This window comes from Elephantulus edwardii, unplaced genomic scaffold (genome assembly GCF_000299155.1).
Source record: "Elephantulus edwardii isolate Elephantulus edwardi_28Jun2011 unplaced genomic scaffold, EleEdw1.0 scaffold00279, whole genome shotgun sequence".
Classification (NCBI taxonomy): domain Eukaryota; kingdom Metazoa; phylum Chordata; class Mammalia; order Macroscelidea; family Macroscelididae; genus Elephantulus; species Elephantulus edwardii.
Window position 1 is genome coordinate 825,204 of NW_006400029.1, and position 23,515 is coordinate 848,718.

Below are 23,515 nucleotides of genomic sequence, written 5' to 3' on the forward strand. Positions count from 1 at the left end.
GTGCAACAATGAATGAATGAAAACTCAAAATCTCTGTAAATGTTCATTAAAACTAATAAAATTTAATAATTAAAAAAAAGAAGAGACTCTAAAAATTACACTGGAGCATCAAGAAGCCAAAACAAAAATAAAGTAAAAGAGCTGAACAGAAGACTTCAAAGGGCAGTTCAAGAGGACAAAGCAATGTATTATAATGGAGTGTGCAGAGAGCTGGAATTGTATAATAAAAAGGGGAAAACTCACTCTTCATTTCTCAAGCTGAGAGAACTGAAAATGAAATTTAAGTCTCGAGCTGCAATATTGAAAGATTCTATAGGTAATGCATTGAATGACCCAGAAAGCATCAAAAGAAGATAGAGGGGAAACACAGAGTCATTTTACCAGAAAGAACTGACTGACTTTGAAAATTTTCAGAAAGTACCATATGAACAGGATCAAATTGTAATGAAGAAGAATGTGGAAGCTGCATTGAAGACTTTGACAAAACATAAAGCCTCAGGAATAGATGGGCTACCAATTGACTTTTTTCTATTAACAGATACAGCCTTGTATGCTCTCACTAGTCTATGCCAGAAAACTTGGAGGACAGCTGTTGGGCCAACAGATTGGAGGAGATCCTTCTTTATCTGCATTCCTAAGAAAGATTATCCAACTGGATGTGGAAATTATCAAACAATATCATTGACATTGCATCCAAACAAAATACTGCTGAAGATCACTAAAATATGGCTGGAACAGTACATAGGTAGAAAACGTCCAGAATTTCAATCGGTATTTAGAAGAGGCCATGACACCAGGGTTGCCAATGTTGATGTCCGATGGATCCTAACTGAAAGTAAAGACTATCAGAGAAATGTCTATTTGTGCTTAATTGACTATGTAAAGGCTTTTGACTGTGAAAAACCTATATTTGGACTAGAAGACTGTTGTGTGAACAGAGCAGCGGAACACTACATGGTTTAAAATTAAGAAGGGAGTGTGTCAGAGTTATATTCTTCACACCTATTTAATTTGTATGCTGAGAAAATTATTCAAGAAACTAGATTCTGTAAGAGGAATATGGCATCAGGATTGGAGGGAGACTCATCAATAACCTGCTTAACGAAGATGACACAACTTTGCTTGCTGAAAGTAAGAAGGACATGAAACACTTCTTGCAGAAGATCAAGAAATGCAGCTTTTGGTATTGATGGCTTCTTGGTGTAAAGAAAACAAACATTCTTACCACTGGCAACATTCTGATGTATGGAGAAGAGGTTGAAATTGTCAACAACTTCATCTTGCTTGGATCCACAATAGCAGTCAAGAAACAAGGAAATGCATTTCACCAGGGAAATCTGCAGTTAGAGACTGCTCCAAATTATGGAGGAGTAATAATATAAGCTTGAAAACTATGATGAATCTGATTTAGGCCATAGTCTTTCCAATCACTTGCTATGCATCTGAGAGCTGGACAGTGAATAATGATGACAGAAGAATTGATACCTTTGAGCTGTGGTGTTGGAGAAAAGCACTGAACATCCAACAGATAGCAAAAAGAACAAATAAATATGTCTTGGACAGGGTGCATCCAGAGTGCTCTTTGGAGGCCTCACATACTTTAGGCTTGTTGCTAGGAGGGGTTATTCATTGAAGAGGGACATAATACTAGGAAGGTTGTGGATCAGCAAAGGAGAGGAAGGAAAGCAATCAGTTGTTTTGATGGGGTGAGTGCTGTAATGCTTTCATGTGTGTCAGGAAGTATGAGGATGGTGCAGGATAGGACAGAGTTCAGATCTTTTGTTCATAGGGTTACTGTGAGTTGTAGTTAACTTGACAGGACCTAATAACAAAAACAAGTCAATTCTGACTCATTACAATCTTTTAGAAATATCTCACGAGTTTCCCAGGCTGTATTGTCACTTCTTTCTCATGTAGAATAGCTGAAGAGTTCAAAGCATTGACACTGTAGTGACTGGTTAAGTGGAAAACCACAGTGCCTCTAAGACTTCCTTAAGTAATGTATACTTTTATTTTTAGGTGTCATAGAGTTGACTACAACTCAAACAGAACCTATGAACAATAGCTCTAAACCATGCACTATGCTAAACCAATCTCATTGTCTCTGACACATCTCCTCCTATTGCCATAGTCACTGGGTCAATCTATCTCATCTAGAGCCATCTTTTCTTACTCTGACCCTCTACCCTTCCAAGCATTATGTTCTTGTCCAAAGACTGGTTCTTCCTGGCAATATGCCCAAAGTATGTGAGACAGTTTCAAAATCCTTGCCTCCAAGGAACAACTTGGTTTCAGCCTCTTCAGGACAGACATTTTTGTTCCCTTTGAAGTCCATAGTATGTTCAGTACTCTTCTCTATCACCACAATTTGAAGGCATCAGTTATTCTTCTGTCATCGTTAGTCATTATCCAGCATTTAGATGTTTAGTGAGCAACTGAGAAGTTTATAGCCTAGATCAAGTGCACCTTAGTCTGACATCATTTCTTATTAACACTCTGGAGAAGTCCTTGTCAGCAGACTTCCCTAAAACAATTCCTGATGCTGCCAATTGGCCCAGTGGTGAGAATCTTTTTCTTGATGTTGAGTTGCACTCCAACTTGAAGACTACACTCTTTAACTTTATGCAGCTAATGCTTCAAGTTCTTCTCAGTTTTGACAAGGTTGTTGATGAGTTTTCCTCCTATCCTCAAAGCACATTCTTCTTCATAAAGTCTGGAGCCTGCCAAGTGATCCGTTGCACATACAGACTGAAAAGGTATGCAGAAAGGACACATCCATGACATACTCCTTTCTTGATTTTGAAACATGTAGTATTCCCTTGCTCTGTTCATACAAAAGTTTCCTGGTCTAGATATAGGTTTTGCATGAGCACAATCAAGTGTTCTGGGATTCCCATTCTTCTCACTAGAACATAAATACACATTCTTCTGGTATTCTCTGCTTTCAGCCAAAATTCATTTGATATTGACAATGATATCCATCCCTAGTGCCACGGCCTCTTCTGAACCCAGCTTGTATTCCTGGAATTTCCCTGGCAATGTACAGTTCTAGCTTTTTTTTTGTATAATCTTCAGCTATGACTCAGTTCTGACTTGACTTCACACAATCACAACTAATGTATCTACATATACCCATACAACCATTTCCACAATAAAGATAAAGAGCATGTCATTATCTCCTTAAATGACAGTATCTTCTAAGATCCAAGGGAACTGACAATCTGCTTTCCTTCACTGTAGGATAGATTGATCTGTTCTAGAATCATATAGTGTATAAACATGCCTAAATTATAAGATTTTATAGTAGTTATTGTTTCTTTTGTTCCCTTTCAAATATTGTGACACTGAAAGTATTCACTTTATTTATTTGCCCTTGCTTTCATTTTAAAAGGAAAGAGTTCTGATGATTCAGCATGTTACGGGTTTTGTTGCTAACTAGGTCAGAGGTTGGAATCCACCACTAGTGAGAAAAAGATGGAAAATCTCTTCTTTTTATTATTTACTTGCTGAGACTCAGAGAAATAGAAGTTGAGGGAAAAAAAGACTCTCAATGAGATGGACTTACATGGTGACTATGAGCAATGGCCTTTAAGCACAGTAGAGATTGTGAGGATGACAAGGATTGGGCAAGGTTTTGAGTTGTCATTATGAGTCAGAATCAACTCCACTAAATAACAACAGAAAATTAGCATAAACCTAATAAATTCATAAGGAGTATGATTTTTAATTCCTTTGTAGAAAATACTAAATTCAAATATGCATAGTAGTAATAATTTTTCATTATTCTCATGTTTTCATTTGGTTCTGAGAATTTAATTTTTCATATCAATATTGTCATTTTCTTTTGTAACAACATTATACACTGTTGTGGTTGTTGCTATTAGGTGCCATTTATTCCTTCAGCTCCAACTTACAGCAATCCTAAGTAAAACAGAAGGAAATCCTCCCTCATACTGTCACCCTCACAATCAAGGCATCTCCTTGAGGATCTTTCTCCTCATCCCTGATACTCTAAATTATCAAGATCTCTTTCTTTCTCCAGGTTCTGGAACATTTTGATAACCTGATCAAAGTGTGTTAAATGAAATCTCACTATCCTCAATACAGTACATTCTGTCTACAGTACTTCCATGGCAAAACCAATTCTTTTTCTGCAAAAATGTAGTATGTTCAGCATTCTTCACCAACACCAGAATTCAAACGTATCAGTTCTCTATTGGTTTTTCTGATTCATTGTCCAACATTCTTAACTATTATGAGGAGACTGAAAAACAACTGTGGTGTGAGTCAGATGCACTTTAATCTTCAATGTGACAGACCTGTTTTTGAGTTCTTAAGGAGGTCCTTAGCAGCACTTTTTTTTTCTTGACTATTATTTTCATAGAGGTAGATTTAACCAAAATAAAATGAAACCCTAAACACGAGTATTTTCTCCTTTTAGTTGTCAACTCATGAGAATTTTCATTTTATAGTCCTAATGCTCACATCCAGGAAGCTATATACAGACTTTGAACATCATCAGCAAGTGCTTTCAAGATTCTTTTTTTCCATTAAGAAATGTGCAAAGAAATGGTGTCCAAAAATCAAAAGGGCCATACTCACTTGGCATCTCTTAAGCTGACAGAACTAAATAACAAATTAAACCTCGAGTTGCAATAATTAAGGTAATAATTATTCTATGGGAAGAATATTGAATGATCCAGAAGGTATTAAAAGAAGATGGAAGGAATATACAGTCACTGAGCCAAAAAGAATTGACTGACAAAAATATTCTAGAAATAACATATGATCAAAAGGCAATGGTGATAAAGGAGGACACTCAGGCTGTTCTGAAGAACTATGTTAAAAATAAAGCCCCAGAAATTAATGTAATACCAATAGAAATAATTCAACAATCAGATGCTGCCTTGAAAGTGCTCACCAAACTGTGCCAAGAAATATGCAGAACAACTAACTTCTTGGTCAACTGACTAGAAGGGATCTATTTTTATTCCCATTCCAAAAAAAGATGACCTTACAGAAATTTGGAAATTATTGTACAATATTACTCATATCACATGCAAGCAAAATCTTGCTGATGGTTATTCAGAAATGACTGGAACAGTAAATTAACAGAGAACAACCAAAAACACAAGCTGGGTTTAGAAGAGGCTGTGGGACTAGAGACATCGCCAATGTCAAAGGAATCTTGGAAGAAAGCAAAGAGTACGAGAGGGATATCTATCTGTGTTTCATTGACTATGGAAAGGCTTTTGACTTTGTTGATCACAATTTGTGGTTAACCTTGAGGAGACTGGGAATTCCAGAACACTTGATTGTGCTTATGCAAAACCTATGCTTGGACCAGGAAGCAGTCCTCAGAACAGAAACACTGCAAGGTTCAAAATCAGGAAGGGAGTGTGTCAGGAATTCATCCTCTCTCCATACCTTTTCAATCTATAAGCAGAACAGATCATTCGGGAGGCTGGGCTTTATGAGGAGGAATGTGGCATCAGAATTGGAAGAAAACTCATTGAATTAAGTTATGCACATGACACAACCTTGCTTGCTGAAACAGAAGAGGATGTGAAGCTCTTGCTGCAGAAGATCAAGGACTATAGTCTTCAATATGGATTGAAGTTCAACATCAAGAAGACAAAGATTCTCACCACTGAGCCAACTGACAGCACCATGATGGATGGAGAAGAAACTGAGGTTATTAACAATTACAGCTTGCTCCGCTCCATAATCAAGACTATTGGCACCAGTCCAGAATCAAAAGACAAATTGCAATTGGTAAATCTGCTGTCAGGGTGCTTTCCAGAGTACTGAAAAGCAATTATGTCAGTGTAGAGACTAAGGCGGGCCTGATCCAGACTATGGTCTTTGCAATTGCTATGCATCAGAGAAGTGGATATGACTAAGTACGATAGACGAAGAATTGATGCCTTTGAGTTGTGTTGGAGAATAGTCTTGAACATACCACAGACAACGAAGGAAGCAAACAGGTCTTGGATAGGGTGAAACCAAGTTTCTCTTTGGAGGATAGGATTTGGAAGCTCCACCTTTCATACTTTGGGCAAATGCCCAGGAGGGACCAATCCTTGGAGAAGGGCATCATGCTCAGAAAGGTAGACTGACAGTGCAGGAGAGGAAGACTCTAAATGAGAATGACTCAGTGACTAGGGTAATGGGGATGGTTGTATAAGAGTCAGTGAGACTGGATCAGAACAGGAAAGGCTTCAGAGCTATTGTGCATAGGGTCACTAAAAGTTGCAGGTTACTAGATGACACATAACAACAACAGCAAGGAAGGTTATATCATCTGAAAATTACAGACTATCAATACCACATGCTTTTTCACACAGTTCAGCTTTCTCAAATTATTTGCTCAGCACACAGATGAAACAGGCCTGGTGAAAGGATACAACCCTGACACATAACTTTTCTGATTTTTTTTAAACAACAACAAAAACCCCTATATTTTATTCAAACAAACACTTCTTTGCAAATAACAGCCTTCCAAATTTCCATTCTTTGCAATGTTACATATAATTTTTTATGATCCATATGGTTGAATGTCTTTGCATAATCCACAAATCACATGTAAATATGTTTCTAACATCCTCTGCATTCAGCCAAGATCCACTCTACAGCAACAGTGTAATCCTTATTCTATGTCCTTTCCTGAATTTATCTTGAATTTCTGACAGTTCCCTATTAATGCAATGCTCCAGCCATTTTTTAATTATCTTATAAAAGATTTCATATATTTGTCACATTAAAGCTATAGTACTGTAATTTCCACATTCTGTTGTATCATCTTTATAATGAAAAGGTTCATCCTTGAAAGGGTTAAACCTGGCTGTTCCCTGGAGACAAGGATTCTGAAGCTTCGTCTGACATACTTTGGGCATGTTGTTAAAACAGATCAGTCTTTTGAGAGAGGCATCATTCTTGGAAAGGTGGAAGGCCAGTGCAGGAGAGGAAGACTCTCAATGAGATGGATTAATTCAGTGACGGAGGTAATGGGGGTAGATGTGTCAGAGACCATACGACTGACACAGGATAGAGGAGGGTTTAGGGCTGTTGTACCTAGGGTTGTGAGGAGTCACAGGTGACTCGACGGCACATAACAACAACAACTATATATATCTCTGGGAGGTTGGGCTCTATGAGGAGAAGTATGGCATCAGGATTGGTGGAAATCTATCAACAATCTGCGTTGTGCAGATGACACAACCCTACTTGCTGAAACTGAGGAGGACCTGAAGTGCTTGCTACAGAAGGTCAAAGACTGCAGCCTTCAATATGTTTTGAGGCTCAATATCAAGAAGACAAAGGTTCTCACTACTGGACTAATTGGCAGCTTCAGGATGGATGGTGAAGAAATTGAGCTTATTCACAGCTTTAGTTTGTTTGGCTCCACAGTCAACACTCTTGGCACCAGCAGCCAGGAAATTATAAGACACATTGTGATGGGAAAGTCTGCTGTTAAGTACCTCTCCAGAGTACTGAAGAGCAATGGTGTCACTATGGAGACTAAGATGCGCTTGATACAAGCCATGGTCTTTGCAATCACTTGCTATGCAACAGAGAGCTGGACAATGACTAGGGAGGATAGAAGGAAAATGGATGCCTTTGAGCTGTGGTGCTGGAGAAGAGTATACAATATACCATGGACTGCTAAGAAAATGAACAGGTTCATCCTAGAGAGGATTAAACAAGACTGCTCCTTGGAGGAAAGGATTCTGAAGCTTTGTTTGACATACTCTGGATATATTGCAAGGAGGGACCAGTCCTTGGAGAAGAACATCATGCTTAGGAAGGTGGAGGGACAGCACAGAAGAGGAAGACCCTCTATGAGGTAGATTGATTCAGTGACTGGATTAATGGGGTAGGTGTATCAGAGACATTGAGACTGACACAGGACAGAGCAGGGTTTAGGGCAGTTGTACATAAACTTGCTATGAGTTTCAAGTGACTCGATAGCACATAACAACAACAACAAGAGAATTAACAGGTCTGTCCTAGTATGTGAAACCAGGAGGCTCTTTGGAGGCAAGGATAGTGAAAAGGCATCTTACATACTTTGGGCATTTTATCAGGATAGTCCAATCTTTGGAGATGGACACCATGCTTGGAAAGATGGGGAGTCAACAGAAAGGAAGGTCATTAACAAGACGAATTAATTCAGTGACTGTAGCAATGGGATCAAGTGTGTTGGAGATGTTTAAGTTTACTAAAGATAGGTAGGACAAGGTTCATGGTAGTCTTTCATAAGATTGTTGTGAATCATAGTCACCTTGCCAGAACATAAAAACAACAGCATATAGTTTGATCATTTTCAGGAAAATAATCCATTTATAAATGAATAGCTATATCTATGCTATGGCAAAAAAAATTGGAAGAAATACTCAAAACTCTAAGAACATTATTTCTAAATTACATGATGTGAGATAACTTCTAGTGTACATTTTGACCCATTTCCACTTTTATACTTTGGCAATTGAAACTGAGATCTTAGACATGGAAACACGGAGAAAGAGAAACAGCTAGTGATTCGAATGTGGAATGCGAGAAGCAAGAATGTAGGAAATTGGATATTGTTAACAAAGAAATGGAGCACATTAATATTGACATACTAGGTATTGGCAAAATGAGATGACTTGGCATGGGACACTTTGAATCAGATGATCATATGATTTACTATGCCAGGGATGAAAAGGTGAGAAAAAATGGGGTGGTTTCATAATTTAAAAAGTCATTTCTAGATCTATCCTGAATAAAATGCGGTGAGTGACAGGATAATATCCATACGAATACAAGGAAGTCCAGTGAATACCACTATCATTCAAATATATGCAACAACAACTAGAGTCAGAGAGGAGGAAATAGAAGATTTCTACCAATTTTTGCAGTCAGAAATTGATTAAACATGCAATCAAGATGCATTAATAATAATGGGTGACTGGAATGCAAAAGTTGGGAACAGGGAAGAAGGATCAGTAGCTGGAAAACATGGGCTCGGTGAGAGAAAAGAGGCTGGAGATAGAATGATAGAATTTTGCACATTCAATAATTTATTCATTGCAAATACCTTTTATAAGAAACATAAATGCAGGCTATACACATGGATCTCACCTGATGGTATGCATAGGAATCAAATCGATTACATTTGTGGAAAGACTCACTGGAGAAGCTCAATATCAGCAGTGAAAACCAGGTCAGGTGCTGCTGATTGTGGAACAGACCACCAACTACTCATGTGCAAATTCAAGCTGAAGTTGAGGAAAATTAAGTCATGTGCACGGGAGCCAAGATTTGACCTTAAGTCTGTCCCACTCGAATTGCAAAACCATGTCAGGAACAGGTTTGAGGCCTTGAGCACAAATGAGCGTAAACCAAATGAGCTCTGGGAGGATATCAAGAAAATCGTTCATGAAGAATGCAAAAGATCATTACAAAGGCTGAAGAAGAAGAAGAAAAGACAAAGATGGATGTCAGATGAGACTCTGAGTATTGCATTAGAGTGCCAAGAAGCCAAAGCTAAAAGAAGAAACCAAGAAATCAAAGAGCTGACCGGAAAATTTAAAAAGGCAGCTCAGGACGACAAAGCAAGATACTATAATGAAATGTGCAGAGAGCTGGAGTCAGAAAATCAAAAGGGCTGCACTCGCTCTGCTTTTCTAAGTTGAAGGAGGTGAAAAACAAATTCAAACCATGAGTGGCGATACTTAAAGATAGTTTGGGTAAAATGTTGAATGATCCAGGAAGTATCAAAAGAAGATGGAAGGAATACACAGAGTCACTGTATCAGAAGGAATTGGCTGACACAGAGGAATTTCAAGAAATAATGTATGAACAAAAGCCTGTGGTGATGAAGGAGGAAGTTCAAGTGCTATGAAGGAACAAAACAAAGCTCCAGGAGTTGACAGCATACAAACTGATTTACTCTGCCCTGGATGTGCTCACTAAATTGTGCCAGGAAATCTGGAGGACAGCCAGCTGGCCAACTGACTGGCAGAGATCAATATTTGTTCCCATTCCAAAGAAAGGTGACCCAACAGAGTGTGGAAATTATCAAACAATATCACTGATATCACATGCAAGCAAGATTCTGCTGAAAATTATACCAAAACGTTTGGAACAATATGTCAACAGAGAACTGCCAGATGTGCAGGCTGGATTTAGAAGAGGTCGTGGTACTAGGGATAGTATAACTAATGTTAGATGAACCTTGGCAGAGAGCAGAGAATGCAAGAATTATGTTTATTTGTGCTTCATTGACTATGTAAAGGATTTTGACTGTGTGGATCACAGCTATGGCTATATATGAGTAGAATGGGAATCTCAGAATATTTGATTGTGCTAATGTGAAACCTATACTTGGTCCAAGAGGCAGTCATCAGAACAGAGCAGGGAGACACTGGACGGTTCTAAATCAAGAAAGGGGTCCACCAGGAATGTGTTTTGTCTCCATACCTTTTCAATCAGCATGCAGAATAGATCATCTGAGACGCTGGGCTGTATGAGGAGGAATGTGGCATCAGGACTGGTGGAAGAATCATCAAATCATCAACAACCTGCATTATGCAGATGACACAACCCTGCTCGCTGAAACTGAGGAGGACCTGAAGCGCTTGCTGCAGAAGGTCAAGGACTGCAGTCTTCAATATGGATTGAAGCTCAACATCGTGAAAACAAAGATTCCCACCAATGGGCTAATTGGCAGCATCAGTATGGATGGTGAAGAGGTTGAGATGGTTAACAGTTTCAGTTTACTTGGTTCCACTCTTGGTACCAGCAGCCAGGAAATCAGAGGACAAATTGCATTGGGAAAGTCAGCTGTGAGGGACCTCTCAAGAGTACTGAAGTGCAAAGACGACAGGTTGGAAACTAAGGTGTGCCTGATCCAGGCTATAGTCTTTGCAATTACGTGCTATGCAACAGAGAGTTGGACAGTGAATAGGGATGATAGAAAGAGAATTGATGCCTTTGAGTTGTGGTCCTGGAGAAGAGTATTTAATATACCATGGACTGCTAGGAGAACAAACAGGTTTGTCCTGGAGAGGGTGAAGCCAGAATGCTCCCTGGAGTCAAGGATTCTGAAGCTTTGTCTGACATACTTTGGGTATGTTGCAAGGAGGGACTGGTCCTTGGAGAGGGACATTATGTTTGGGAGACTGGAGGGACAGCGCAGGAGAGGAAGACCCTTGATGTGATGGATCGATTCTGTGAGTGGAGTGGTGGGAATGAATGTATTTCAGACAGTGAGGTTGGCACAGGATAGAGCGGCGTTTAGGGCTCTTGTACTTAGGGTCACTATGAGTCACAAACGAGTCGATGGCACATAACAACAACAACAACAACCATATCAACATATAAATATTTACATTCTATAAACAAAATGGATTGGTATTTAAAAATGGTTATAAAATAATAGTCAAATTAAAGAATATATCAGGAAGACATGCAACCACAAGTGTATATACGAATCAAGCAATTACATAAATATGCCACTATGATTTTGATAGTCTTTAAAGTATGTGTCTCTGAATATGATGATAATAAACATGAAAATACTTTAAATACAAATATCTTACAACAAAATATTTAAATTTTCTTAATATTAGTTTACACTCGGTTTTCAAATTGAAGAAATTTCAGTGTGAAAATATTATAAGAAAGTTGTCATTAAAGGAGTTACTCACATCTGATTTCACAAGAATCTTGTAGAATTGATCCTCAAATTCTTTCAAAGAGTAATTTTTTCCCAAGGGATAAAAATCTATTTTCTTATCTCTTATTTGATAAATTATATGCTCATATGTACTTGAAGATTGCATTGGTTCAATTCCATAGCTGACATTCTCCAGCTGTAGTAATCCTCTAAAATTGAAATTTTAAAAGGAAAAAAATGAAGTCAGTCTGAGTCCCACTAACAAATGTAAATAATGTTAAATATAGACTTTCTTATAAATTTGATAGTGACTGAAGTTTAACTTCTAAATAAAAAAAGGAATAGGTTCACTTTTAAACCCGTACTTTATACTTTCAGTCCTATGCCTTATACTAGTAGCTGTGGTTCCAGTACAAAGAATCACATTTCTTAACCACACTAGCAGCACAACTACAACCTAATGACATAAAAAAAAAACCCTACAACATTTTAATTTCAAAGTGAATTCACAGATTTATTCTTTTCATTTTCACCATATATATCACCATCAAATTTATGCAAATATTTCTGTATCCAAAATCACTGAGACCGGATGAACTTCCAAAACTACTACTCTTAGATAACTTAAACCTCTCTAAAGTTTTCCTTCAGTTGTTGTTGTTGTGTTGCTTGCCTTTGAATCAAACATGACTCATAACGACCATATGAACAAAAGACCTGTAGTCCTCTACAACTATCAACATTTGTCAAATTTCACAAAGTTTCCAAAGGCATGTTATTTAGGAAGTAGATGCCACTCCTGCTTCCAAAGCTGTCATAGTATGTTATTTTTGTTACGTGCCATTGAGTCGCTTGTGATGTATAGCAATCCTATGTACAGCTCCTTGTCCTGAGCCAGTCTCACTAACTCCAACACACCAACCTCCGTTACCCAGTTACTGTATCAATCCATCTCATTCGGGTCTCCCTCTCCAGCACTGTCCATCCACCTTTCCAGGAACGATGTCCTTTTCCAAGGACCAATCTCTCCTGGTCATGTGCCCAAAGTGAGGCAGAGCTTCAAAATCCTGACCTCCAGGGAGAGACTTGATTTCACCCTCTCCAAGACAGACCTATTTGTTTTCTTGGCAGAAAGTCTTCCTTCAGTTAGTGAAGTATATCTATCTTGAAAACTGTGATCTTTATAAAATTATCTGCATGATGTCAAATTGCAAGAGCAACTCAAACGGGTAGAAAAAATGTTTGTGCACTGAGCTTAAATTAAAAATGGTGAAATGACATGGAAAATGACAGCTTAAAGAATGTAATTAGTCCCACTGAACCGGATACTTAAAAATGGCTGGAAAAAATTGCTGAAATTGTATGTCTTTTGCTTTCTCTATTTTAACCATATAGAAATATGATGTAGCAAAAAAAAAAAAGAAAATATGAACTTTTCCTGGTAAATGTATAATTACAACCTTGAAACAGAAACAAAAAAAAAAAGAACTTTTAGGAGAAAAAAAAAGGAAATAAATCAGAATACAACAAAAGTTTTATTACTTTGTCTTCAAGAAATTACTCAAAATTGAGAGTTATACAGCATCTTGAATAGTATACACTACTAGAATATAAATTACCTGAGACCAGTATAACAAGTGTTTAGTGTCACAATTGATTTTGGTATTTCTTCAGTATATCCTTGATAAAAACAATGATCCTGGGGAAAAAGATTATATGAGCATATATTCATAAATGCCTTATAAATACTGTCCTCAGTTTTATTTTTATACTACATATACCCACAGACACTCTGATTTGTTCATCATCTTAACATAATTCATGATACTCCTTTTCTGTACATTCAATTTAGTCTTTTACTCTTCTTCTGCCTATAAATTTTCATGTCTTCCATCTCTCTCCAAATATTTTTGTTATTGTTTTTCACTTCTTCCAACATTATCATCTTTTCTTTCTCAGCCTTTTAATGAGTTCATAGAATTGATGAATTAATGCAAGCATCAGCATGCACTTCATGTCAACCATGAATAGTTAACTTACTTTTTCTAAGTCTAAATATCTTAATTGACATTTCCTCATGTGATTTCACTTAAATATCTAACCATATTAATAATTTTTTATTCAAACTCTCTTGCTTATTGATTTTTCAGAGCACCAATCTTCCTGCTTTTTCTCCTAATACATCCTTTGAACGGATTTTCTAATATATTATTTAATTCTAGTAATCTTTTATGATCAATGTTTATTCCTTGGCTAATTTTATGCTACAAAAACATTAGACCAGCACTGGATATCCCATAGAGGTTATACTCTGTCTGAGGTAGGACATGCATTAGAATCAAATCAACAATAGTGGATTTATGTTGTTGTTGTTGTTATGTGTCATCATGTCAGTCATCTGTGACCCATAGTGACCCAATGTCCTTTTCCAAAGACTGGTCTTTCCTAGCCACATGCCAAAAGTATGTGAGACAAAGCTACAAAATCCTACCCTCCAAGGGGAAACTTGTTTACCTTCTCTAAGACTGACTTATTTGTTTTCTTGGCAGTCCATGGTATGTTCAAGGCTCTTCTCCAGCACCAGAACTCAAAGGCATAAACCAGTTCTTCTTCTGTCATCCTTAGTCATTGTCCAGCTTTCTGATGCATAACAAGTAATTGTGAAGACTATGGACTGGATTGTTGCTGTTGTTATGTGCCATCAGTCATAGCAACCCTATGTATAAGAGCCCTAAACACCGTTCTATACTGTGCCAACCTTGCCATCTCAAACACACTCATTTCCTTCACCTCAATCACAGAATCGATCCATCTCATCAAGGGTCTTCCTCTCCTGTGCCATCCCTCCACTCTCCCAAACATGATGTCCCTCTCCAAGGACCGGTCTCTCCTTGCAACATGCCCAAAGTATGCCAGATGAAGCCCCAGAATCCTTGACTTCAAGGAACATTCCAGCTTCACCCTCTCCAGGACAAGCCTGTTTGTTCTAGCAATCCATGGTATAGTCAACACTCTTCTCCAGGACCACAACTCAAAGGCATCAATTCTCTTTCTACCATCCCTAGTCACTGTTCAACTCTCTGATGCATAGCACGTAATTGTGAAGGCTATAACTCAAATTCATACAGAGTACCAAAAAAAAAAAGAAAATAATACTAACAATGATCAAAGACAATGAATCAGTTCTGGTACCAAAATTAGTAACATATAGGGATTACATGATAAAATTTATAAAACAGCTATATAATAAATTTGAAACAATTATATTTTTAATACAAGTGATAAACATAAAAATACCAACAAAGAAATATATCATAAAGAACCAAATTAAAATTCTGAAACAAATATTTGAAAACAAACACATCAGTATATTCCATAGTTGATTGGATATACTGGTTAGAAACAGCAAACTTGAGGACAGATTGCATTTAATCAATCTGAAAAATGAAGAAAAAATGAGACTTTAAAATATTCAAATATATAGAGAGTTGGGAATTTGTGTGACAAAAGTTTTATGAAAACATACATATCATAGAAAAAGGAAAGTTTTGTGGTGGTGTTGTATACTGTAGAGTCAGAACCAATCCATAGCTAACCCTCCAGCAGGTCTTCAGAGGCAGTTAATCACATAGGAGATTTCCTATCCTTCTCCCACAAAGCAATTGGTGGCCTTGCACTGCGTGCCTTCATGATTGCAGCATAGCTTCTTGCTACTAGGGCCACCAGAGCTCCCTAGATTGATAGCTTGTTGAAAAAGTGTTCAAGGAAAAATAAATTATTAAATAAATTCACTTTAATGAATTGAAATTTCATTACATGAAGTTCATTAATGAATTGAAAATATAAACATTCAAATTCCAGAAGCTGAACTAACCCCAAGATAATGGACCAAAAGTAATCTACAATAAAAAAATCGTAATTAAAGTAAAGGTGATTGGAACATTAAAAATAGAAAAAAATTTTGCATAAACCTATCCGTCACTTACATCAAGTTAATTCTGACTCATAGAAACTCTCCACTGTCTTTTCAAGGCTATTAATGAGCAGAGAGTATTTCTATTTCTCCATGGAAGCACTCATGAACTTACTAAAGGAAGCAAATGCATAAACATCAAAATTTATTAATGATTATCAGAGGTTAGTGGGAAGGAAAAATGAGAAATAATTATTTAGGAATAATTTAATTTCTAAGGTATGCCTGATCCAGGCCATAGTCTTTGCAGTTATTTGCTATGCATCAGAGAGCTGTACCAAGAATGACCAAGGATGACAGCAGATGCCTTCGAGTTGTGTTTCTGGAAAAGAGTATTGAATACACCACGGACTTCCAAAAGAATTAACGGGACTGTTCTGGAGAGGGGAAACCAAGATGTTCCTTGGAGTCAAGGATTTCGAGACTCTGTCTCACATACTTTGGGCATGTAGCCAGGAGATATCAGTCTTTGGAGAAGGATATTGTGCTTGGAAGGATGGAGGGATAGCACAGGAGAAGAAGATCCCAGATTAGAAGGATTGACACAATAACTGGAATAATGAAGGTAGGTGTGTCAGAGACACTGAAATTGGCTCAGAATAGAGCAGTATTCAGAGCTATTGTGCATAGGGTCTCTATGACTCATTATCAACTAAATGGCATATAACAACAACCTAGTGAAAGAGATTTGGTAATTGATATCAGTGATGGCTATGCAAATTGATTAGGGTATTCTATGTCTCTAAATTGTACAAATGAAAAAAGTTCAGTTGGAACATTTTGTATTATATATACTGATATACCCACACACATACCTAAAAAAAAAAAAAAAAGGAAAACTTATTTCAATGGTTACTCTCCAATGCTAACTTTCAGGCTTGGAATGAAACTAATGGTACTCTCAAAAATAATCTATTAAACGGTTTCTCTATTATTCCCAAAGTGAAAATCCACAATCTCTCAATATTTTTTATTTCTATTATCTCTATTTTACTCTCCAGGCATCTGTAGAGAGACTTTCTTGGGTTTTGTGCATCAATTAATCGACCAGTTCCCTTGAAAAATAGACATCTGAAAACTCATACTTGCAAGACATGCCATGCACATGTTCCAGCTCATTCAGCAGCATTGAACACAAAATCTTTATATTTCTGTTTAGTTCTACCTCTTCATATTGCGATCAAGATATTATTCACAGCAAGAAATGAAATATACCTTGACTGATTGACAGAATTTCTAATATGTCTGCTGTCAAACCTCTGAAAATAGGTGCTCGAGCCTGTTTTTGGACATTATACTTCAATGAGGGTGAGTGACCCACTTATTCTATTCTTAACTTCATTAATCCATCAATTAATATAGCAATAGAATCTGACCAATCACCTTGCATTTCTTCTCAGTCATCCATTCTGAGAACATAAAATATTTTGCAGATTAATCCTTGGTTATGTACTTTGAAAATAAAATCTGGAGTCCCAATTGCTTACTGGCTACAATTCAAATTCTAATGTTTTTGCATGTGAATCTGGACCCAGTCTCCTTTTGCATCTTCACTTTTATAGTGGTGTCCTTCTGTTCTTCTATTAAGTAATTCTACCATTTTTTCTGCACTGGCCAAATCCTGTGTTATACCAACTAAAATGTGTTAGTATGTTTTAACTCCTATCTTACACTCTTTCCTTCATGAAATAAGTGTTAATATTTTAAGACACAATTTAAATATTTTGTAGATAAGTGATTCCTTTTGTTTTCTTCAATATGTTCCCAAGGAGCAGCTACAGTATACTAGAGCTTGCAATAACCTATTTTCTACTAAGCCTGTATTGTACAAAGCATTTTTTATCTTTCTTTGTAACAGCACTTTAACCACATCAAATCTACAGATATGTAAAATAGAAATAGAAACTTACTTTTACAAATGGAGACTCTAATAGCCGAATTCCTAATTTACTGTATGAGTACACCAAGAAATGAGGTGGCAAAAATGACCTATTCAACCAAAATAAAAATACACCATTGTATAGTACTTTCATAATAATGAGATTTCTATCATATATTGTATTTTTTAATCATGAAAAACATCATATCAGTCTAGTATGAACATAATTATACTACGTTAAAAATCTTCAGGTTTTTATGTTAAAATATTCAAAATTTTAAAATAATGGTATAAAAAACCAATGAGAAAATAATAGACATAGGTGAGAATCATACAGAAAAATCCAAATAATCAATGTGTAGAGAAGAAAACCAGAAGTTAAAATGGGATATATTTTACCATATCATGATTATGGTTACAGAAATAGAAGAAAAAGGAAATAAACAGCTATAAGGGACTGAGTCCTCTGGCAATCAGATTATTCGTTCACAAGATTTCACTTGAACAGAAGCAAAACATTGGCAGACAGGTTGATGACAGTGCTCTGTTGTGTTTGGGAGATATTAAGAAATGATAACTCTGATGTAGAAAGTTTTTAAAAAACCTCTACACACCTAAGAGTTTCGTGAATATGTGCGTGTGTGTGTGTGTGTGTGTGTGTGTGTGTGTGTTTCTCATGTATTTTTCTTTTTGGGCAGAAAGTTTAAAAAAGCGGGAAACTGGGAAAGTTTATACCTAATGCTGTTGTGTTGTTGTTGTTGTGTGCCACTGAGGAAGAACCGACTCATAGCCTGATACATCTTAAAAAATTCCAATGCCATACAAAAACAACAACAAATCACTAGGGGTCATCCAAATGAGCATGACAAAGGGTGTGAAAATGCACAGAGATGACCAAATAATGAAAAAATGGAGGCAATGCTAAACATCATTAATTAGTTAAGGTAAAATATAAAGACCTCCAGTAAACAGAGATAATAAAAAGGAAAAGAAATAATGGCCTCAAAAGGAGAATATAGCAACTGAAAATGGCAAGAAATGGAATGCGAAATGTACTAGAACTTAATTATGCAGAAAAAAGAATTAGTGAATTAGTATATGTAATAGAACTATGTATTAGTATATGTAATAGGACTTAATTATGCAGAAAAAAATCTGTGAATTAGTAGATAAGACAATTAAACTTAGAGGCTGACAACAAGAAAGAACGCTCGAGACAACTGACCACAACTTAACCGAATTATGGCTCAAAAATAAGATGCACAGTTTGAGATTTCCAGAAGATGATTAGAGAAAGAATATTTAAAGAAACAATGACTGAAAATGTCCTCAATATAATAAAAGATATAAATCTACAAATTCAAAAAGCTCAAAGAATCCCTAGCAAGATAACATGAAACACACCTACACCAAAGCACATCTTGTTGTTGTTGTTGTTGTTGTTATGTGCCATTAAATCTCCTATTATGTGCCATTAATGTACTATAGCTCTGAACTTGCCTTACTCTGAGCCACCTGTCTCCAGCACATCTAACCCAATTACCCCAGTTAATGTGTTCTCTTCATTTGTGTTTCCCAATTTGAGGGCTCAGCATCAGGTGCTACATCTGCTCATTTACTCCAAGCATTTTGCTCTATGGATGTTGTTGTTGTTATGTGCCGTCGAGTTGTTTGCCACTCATAGTGACCCTATGTTCAAAACCTCTGAATGCTGTTCTATCCTGTGCCAACCTTATTATCTCTAACACTGAATCAGTCCATCTCATTGACAGTCTTTCTCTCTTGCACTGTCCCTCCACTCTCCCAAGCATGACATCCCTCTCCAAGGACTGGTCACTTCTTGCAACATGCCAAAGTATGTCAGACAAAGCTTCAGAATCCTTGCCTCCAAAGTGCAGTCTGGTTTCACCCTCTCCAGGTTGAACTTGTTCATACCAGCCCAAGTTATATTCAATACTCTTCTCCAGCACCACAGTTCAAAGGCATCAATTCTCCCTCTATCCTCTCTATTCATTGTCTAGCTCTCTGATGCACAGCAAGTAATCGCAAAGACCGTGGCCTGTATCACGTGTACCTTAGTCTCCAGATTGACATCATTGTTCTTCAGTTACAGACATACAAAGCACAAATACAATGTCAGAAATAAGTCACTTCATAGCAGTCATTACTGTTAATGTAAATGGTGTTCAAACAAAAGCCAGAGATTAACAGATATTTTTTAAAAATAAACCAAAACATGATTCAATTTTTTGTTGGTGTTGTGTATCATAGAGCTGGAATTGATCTATATTGCTGACCGGCTGGCAGATTTTCAGAGGCTGTTAATTGCACAGGAGATTCTCCATATTCCTCCTGTGGAGCAACTCGTGGCCTCAAATCACATGATTGCAGCACAGCTTCTTCTTGCCACTAAGCCATCAGAGCTACATACTGTTTATAAGAGATACCATCTAGAAGTCCAGGATCAAGTACGCAAATAGGTTTAAAGTGGAAAGTATTTCTTATAAACAAGAAACACACACATGAAAAAAGAGCAAACTAAAATCTAAGGCAAAATTTTCCTAGAACAAATAAAGATGGGCACTCTATCATGATTAAATGGTCAGTTAATATAGCAGATTTCACAGTTATAAATATAGAGGCAACCTAATAACTACCTGACTTGGAGCTGGCACTGCAACTCCTTACCCACTAGGCCAGCAGGCACTCACTGTAGATAAAAGATGGGCGCTCTCTGCACAATTTACAGCCTCTAAAAACTCACTTGAGGATCACCTACAAGTTGATTTTGACCCAATGCCTCATAACATCAACAATATCAGATTTCTTAAATACATACATATAAAAAGCATTGATAGACTTGGAGAGCGAATAAGGTTCATTACAATAATAGATGGTGATTTCAACACATTACTTTCAATATTAGAACATCTAAAAAGAAACAAAAAAGTAGAGGACTTGAATGATACTATAAACAAACAAAATAGACATACATAGACTACTCCATCCAAAACAGCACAATTATATATTTTGCTCCAATCTACAACATACATAATTCTCCAATATTGACTACAAATTAGTTAAGCTAGTCTTCATGAGGCATGTGAGGGGTACAGATGTGGATAGTGGAAATAAATTGATAAATAATAAACACTTTCTTGGAATAGGTGAAGAAAAGGTCAATATGAAATGAATGGATGATCAGACATTGTGTGTATTGCAACTGACAATGTGGAACAGGAATGAATATGCATAACTGATTGGGGAGGGGACAGGAAGCAAAGGAAAAGTTTACATACTGATGGAAACAATCCTGGAGGTTTGATCCAGATAGGAGGGGAGTAGAGTGTACGTGATGGATGGGCAGGGTGAAGGGAACAGTAGGGTATGGTAAAGATTTGATAAGATGTAATAAATAGCATTGATCAATTGTCACTAATGTTATAAAATAAAATATATGTGAATGATTAAGTGAAAGCCAATAATGAATAAAAAGACTGAAATAATATGAAGTGTTATGTCAGAGTACAACAGAGTAAAGCTATAAATCAGTAACTAGAAGGAGGAGTGGAAGAAAGGACAGGAACACAAAATGGAAATTATACTACTGATGAGTCAAGAAAACTCAAAAGTGAAATCACATGTATTTAATAGATAAATATAAAAATTTACAGAATACAGTAAGGCAGTACTGAGAGAGAAGCATAGTAATATCTCTCAAAACTTTAAATGATATAAAATGCCACTAAAAAAGGTCTACTTTGAAAATTGTTGTTGAAAATCAGGTAATATAGTTATATTTGTTTAGAAAATTATTTGTACTCAATAGTACTAGTTACTATATTTCCTTTTACTTGTCATTGTTATGTGCCATCAAGTCAACTGAGACTCATAGCGACCCTACAACCCTATGTACAACAGCTCTTTACCCGGCTGAATCCTTTGCCAATATTACTGTCTCTGATACGCATGTCCCCATTACCCTAGGCAATGAGTCAATCCATCTCACTGAGGGTCTTCCTGTCTTGTGCTGTCCCTCCACCCTTCCATACATAACGTCCCTGTCCAAGAACTGGTTCCTCCTTGCAACATGTTCAAAGTATGTCAGATGAAGCTTCAGAATCCTCGCCTCCAAGGAGCAACCTGGTCACACCCACTATAGGACGAATATGTTTGTTTTCCTTGTAGTGCATGGTATATTCAATACTCTTCTCCAGCACCACGGCTCAAAGGCATCGATTCTCCTTCTATCATCCCTAGTCTTGTAATTAGGATTATAATTATTATTGGTACTCATTGTCCATTAGGGAGATCTGGTGGCCTAGTGGTAAGAAGCAACAATGCAATCCCAAAGAAACATAGATTAAATCCATAAGCTCCTCAGGAGGAAGATGGGTAATCTCTTCCCATGCAATTAACTGTCTCTGAAAATCCACTGGAGGGTCATCTGTGGGTCAGTTCAGACTCAACGGTACATACACAACAACAACAACATACTCCTTTATCCAGAAACCAACTTCTTTCTTAATAATATTTTTTATTTTAATTGTGATTTTAATAAAAGTTTCAGAAAAGTTGGATTTTCATTCACTCATTCATTCATTATTGCACATTCTCCTCCTTCCTCTACCCTTCCCTCTCTCCCAATTCACTTTAAAAAAAATATTCATTCATTGTTGTGTAATTTCCTCCCTCACCTCCTCCCACTCCCCAAGTCCTCTTTGCAATGTACCTCTTATTCTGGACAGTTGTCTTACAAATAAAGCCTAATCATATATTCCTTTTAAACAGTTCTTTGCTTCATCTATTCCAATAACAGTATTCATTATCTATCCACTCTTTTTCTATTCTCTTCCCAAACCTCCATGCCAGTCCTGCTTTATAACAGTGGTGTTATACAGTATTTGTTCTTTTGAGACTGACATATTTGACTTAGCATAATCTTCTCTGGGGTAACTCATGTTGTGTAATGTTTTATGAGTTCACTATTTTTTAGTGCTGCATAGTATTCCATTGTGTGAATGTAACATAGTTTTTCTATCCATTCATTTGTTGATGGGCACATGGATTCTTTCCATCTCTTTGCTATTGTGAATAATGCAGCAATAAACATGAGTGTGCATACTTCTGCTTGCATGCTGGTTCTCGTTTCTTTAGGGTATATTCTCAGTAGTGCAATTACTGGGTCAAATAGTATTTTTATTTACAACTTTTTAAGAAAGCTCCAAATCACCTTCCATAGTGGTTGTACAATTTACCCTCCCATCAGCAGTGAATAAGGGTCCTAGTCTCTCCACAACTTCACCAGCATTTGTTGTTTGTAGAAACCAACTTCTTAATATCAAGTCTACAAACCAAAAATTATTACTAGATAAGAGTATATTCTCTATGATATTCCTTTTAGACTGTGAACAGTGTTTGGTGGAGCTTCCCAAGTAAAACAAGCTTGAAAGCAGGAGTAGCATCCACTTCCAAAATGGCTTGCCTCCAGAAACTCTCTGAGTGCTCAGGCCTTTCATTCATAGGGTCACTATGAGTCATATATGACTCAATGGCACCTAACAACAACAAAGGCAATCACCAGAAAGAATTTGTTATCTATAACTATTGTTCTTGTTGTTATGTGCCGTCGAGTCGCCTGCGACTCATAGCAACCCTATGTACAACAGCCCTAAACTCCGCTCTGTCCTGTGCCAATCTCACTGTCTCTGACACTCCCATCCCAACTATCCCAGTCACTGAATTAATCCACCTCATAGAGGGCCTTCCTCTCCTGCGCTGTCCCTCCACCCTCCCAAGCATGATGTTCCTCTTTAAGGACCGGTCTCTCCTCACAACATGTCCAAAGTATGTTAGACGGATTCTCAGAATCCTTGCCTCCAAGGAGCCACCCGGTTTAACCCTTTCCTGGACAAATCTGTTTGTTTTCCTAGCAGTCCATGGTATTCTCAATACTCTTCTCCAGCACCACAGCTCAAAGGCATCAATTCTCCTTCTATCC

The 23,515-nt window shown here is 37.1% G+C and overlaps 1 protein-coding gene across 1 annotated transcript in view; it reads right to left on the reverse strand.

The window, feature by feature from the left end:
* Nucleotides 1–23,515, reverse strand: part of LOC102846493 (disintegrin and metalloproteinase domain-containing protein 18-like) — a 198,917-nt gene that overhangs the window by 156,516 nt on the left and 18,886 nt on the right. Inside the window, exons 4-6 of the mRNA XM_006900303.1 lie at nt 17,546–17,624; nt 13,282–13,361; nt 11,694–11,871 (exon numbers count right to left, since the gene is read on the reverse strand). Of these exons, the coding sequence (XP_006900365.1) occupies nt 11,694–11,871; nt 13,282–13,361; nt 17,546–17,624 (337 nt within the window). The remainder of the gene's footprint in view (nt 1–11,693; nt 11,872–13,281; nt 13,362–17,545; nt 17,625–23,515) is intronic.